This window comes from Bison bison, unplaced genomic scaffold (assembly GCF_000754665.1).
Source record: "Bison bison bison isolate TAMUID 2011002044 unplaced genomic scaffold, Bison_UMD1.0 scf7180017864321, whole genome shotgun sequence".
Taxonomy (NCBI): Eukaryota; Metazoa; Chordata; class Mammalia; order Artiodactyla; family Bovidae; genus Bison; species Bison bison.
The window spans coordinates 334,060-337,631 of NW_011494893.1; the positions used below are offsets into that span (position 1 = coordinate 334,060).

Here is a 3,572-nt window from a genome sequence, read left to right on the forward strand (position 1 = left end):
ACGTGTTTTATATCTCACATGTGAAAACAAACAACAGATAAACGTCAACCTCAGGAATAAATGTAACAATTACAATCTGAGATGCCTTACTTACCCCAGGAAAGACGATTACCAATTTATGATTAATATTAAATGAGCAACTCTTTTTCAAACCAAATTTTAAAATTCGGTAAAGAATTGTCTACTATTTTTCTGTACTGCCTACAGAAATTAACTTTTGTTGCAACATTCATCCTGAAGAAGTTCTCAGAGAATTTTTTCTGTGGCATATTTTGAAAAATTCAACCACAGAAACGTGAGTAACACTGACCTATGCCCAATGGTTTCTTAAAAAATCAAATGGCATTTCTTTAACGTGCAATGTAAAATACACTGTGATTTGCTAAGTTTAATTTCTGGGCTGTTACTTAACAAGTAGAAAGCATGATGGCCGGTAACAGCAGCAGGAACACAAGTAATTATGGAATTTTCCAGGAGAAAAACGGCAGCTACACAGACACAAATCTGAAAGAAGCGGAGGGAGACACGCACCGTCATCCCGACCAGGCTGGAAGCTGCTGCCCCTCTTCAGCGACGCTGTCTGCCCGAGGTGACTGGGCGCGGAGGCGCGCACCTCTGCGTCGAGGTCCAGCGAGGTGCTGTGAAGGCCTGGGGGCCCTGAAAAGAGAGGCGGTGTTTCCTTGGACTCCTGGAAATTACTAGGTAATTAAATGGACTGAAATTTAGACCTTGCTCTAAATTTCCATCTTTTAAATAAGACATCAACTGAAGTAGAACTAGAAATATTTTGTCTAAATAACTTTTAAAAGTCACTCCCACCATACAGATTTGGAGGATTAAATCTGTTACTCTGGCTTAGTACAGACACAAAACTTAGGTATCATTTTAGAATTAATGTCTGGAAAACAGAGGCGGGGGATCATAAACATAAAAACCAGGATGAAAACTCATTTTTTGAAAAGCAGCTTGGCTGGGAAAGGAAGGCACAGGGTCTAGTGAGCAGACTTGCAGCAGAAAGCTCTGCTTGCTCCCGTTAAGCCTCTGAATCCACGATTTCTGTTTCTGGGCTGTGGGACCTGGCTTCCCATTTCTCTTCCCGCTGCCAGCTGCCCGGCCTGGGTCCTTCCCAGCCCACACTGTGAACATCCCAGAAGCTGACGTGTCACTGACAGGGCCGCAAGTGAATGCTACACTGTTTCAACAGTAAATCAGATGTTCAAATGCCAGTGTACTTATCACTAGTCTCCATTTTAATTTGGAAGCTAATTTTGTCTTTTCAAATTAGATTAAGAAACAAATGCACAATCATGTAAAACACTGCTGAGCTGCATCTAGTACGAAAAGGGCTTAAATAAACTTGCACTGCTGACCCGCAACAGCAGCAATTCTAACGGGACGCACCGTGAATCAGATTCACAGCACCCTGAACATCATCTCGATACCTCCTCCTGAAGAAGGACAAAAGCGAAAGGACGACCAGGCCCCACTGCAGTCACACCTGGCACTGTTCCCCGATCCCTCTCTCCTGGATCTACTTTCTTCTGTATATCCTCTATGGCTTACAAATCTCAAAGAGAGCGAATAAAATCCTACTACAAGAGTCTGGAAGCACTGCCTCTTCTAAAGCCACTGAAGCAAGGGCGAGCAAGGAGGGCACAGCCACGCAGGACTCGGGTTGGGGGAAACACGACCAGCACTGCCCACTGGGACTTGCCTTTTCTCTTTAAATCAACACCGTGATCAACAATGTGAAAAACATTCAGGAGAGAAACTGTTTTTTTAAATCTCCAAAAAATAAACTTTAGAAACTTCCTAATATATATCCTCATTATAACAACTTTAAAATAAAATTTACGGCCTAGAGGAGCTATCCACGTTGAAGGCCAGGAAGGGCCGTGGTGAGGAGATACCCCTTGTCCAAGGTAAGGAGCAGTGGCTGTGCCTTGCTGGAGCAGCCATGAAGATACCCCATGCCCAAGGTAAGAGAAACCCAAGTAAGATGGTAGGTGTTGCAAGAGGGCATCAGAGGGCAGACACACTGAAACCATACTCAAGGAAAACTAGTCAATCAAATCACACTAGGACCACAGCCTTGTCTAACTCAGTGAAACTAAGCCATGCCTGTGCAGCAACCCAAGACGGGCGGGTCATGGTGGAGAGATCTGACAGAATGTGGTCCACTGGAGAAGGGAATGGCAAACCACTTCAGTATTCTTGCCTTGAGAACCCCATGAACCCCATGTATGAAAAGGCAAAATGACAGGATACTGAAAGAGGAACTCCCCAGGTCAGTAGGGGTCCAATATGCTACTGGAGATCAGTGGAGAAATAACTCCAGAAAGAATGAAGGGATGGAGCCAAAGCAAAAACAATACCCAGCTGTGGATGTGACTGGTGATAGAAGCAAGGTTCGATGCTGTAAAGAGCAATATTGCATAGGAACCTGGAATGTCAGGTCCATGAATCAAGGCAAATTCGAAGTGGTCAAACAAGAGATGGCAAGAGTGAATGTCGACATTCTAGGAATCAGCGAACTAAAATGGACTGGAATGGGTGAAATTAACTCAGATGACCATTATATCTACTATTGCAGGCAGGAACCCCTCAGAAGAAATGGAGTAGCCATCATGGTCAACAAAAGAGTCCAAAATGCAGTACTTGGATGCAATCTCAAAAACAACAGAATGATCTCTGCTAGTTTCCAAGGCAAACCATTCAATATCACAGTAATCCAAGTCTATGCCCCAACCAGTAACACTGAAGAAGCTGAAGTTGAACGGTTCTATGAAGACCTACAAAACCTTTTAGAACTAACACCCAAAAAAGATGTCCTTTTCATTATAGGGGACTGGAATGCAAAAGTAGGAAGTCAAGAAGTAACAAGGAGTAACAGGCAAATTTGGCCTTGGAATATGGAATGAAGCAGGGCAAAGACTAATATAGAGTTTTGCCAAGAAAATGCACTGGTCATAGCAAACACTCTCTTCCAACAACACAAGAGAAGACTCTATACATGGACATCACCAGATAGTCAACACCGAAATCAGATTGATTATATTCTTTGCAGCCAAAGATGGAGAAGCTCTATACAGTCAACAAAAACAAGACCAGGAGTCTTACAAATAGCTGTGAAAAGAAGAGAAGCAAAAAGCAAAGGAGAAAAGGAAAGATATACCCATTTGAATGCAGAGTTCCAAAGAATAGCAAGAAAAGAAAGCCTTCCTCAGTGATCCATGCAAAGAAATAGAGGAAAACAACAGAATGGGAAAGACTAGAGATCTCTTCAAGAAAATTAGAGATACCAAGGGAACATTTCATGCAAAGATGGGCTCGATAAAGGACAGAAATGGTATGGACCTAACAGAAGCAGGAGATATTAACAAGAGGTGGCAAGAATACACAGAAGAACTGTACAAAAAAGAGCTTCACGACCAAGATAATCACGATGGTGTGATCACTCACCTAGAGCCAGACATCCTGGAATGTGAAGTCAAGTGGGCCTTAGAAAGCATCACTACGAACAAAGCTAGTTGAGGTGATGGAATTCCAGTTGAGTTATTTCAAATCCTGAA

The 3,572-nt window shown here is 42.9% G+C and overlaps 1 protein-coding gene across 5 annotated transcripts in view; it reads right to left on the minus strand.

Moving 5' to 3' along the window:
- EXOC2 (exocyst complex component 2) overlaps positions 1–3,572 on the minus strand; it is a 125,470-nt gene that overhangs the window by 60,234 nt on the left and 61,664 nt on the right. For 4 of the 5 annotated variants that reach the window (XM_010852994.1, XM_010852995.1, XM_010852996.1 and 1 more), the window contains exon 12: positions 532–657. The exons of the other annotated variant lie outside the window; for it this stretch is intronic. In XM_010852994.1, coding sequence (XP_010851296.1) covers positions 532–657 — 126 coding nt within the window. The remainder of the gene's footprint in view (positions 1–531; positions 658–3,572) is intronic. 5 annotated transcript variants of the gene reach the window in all.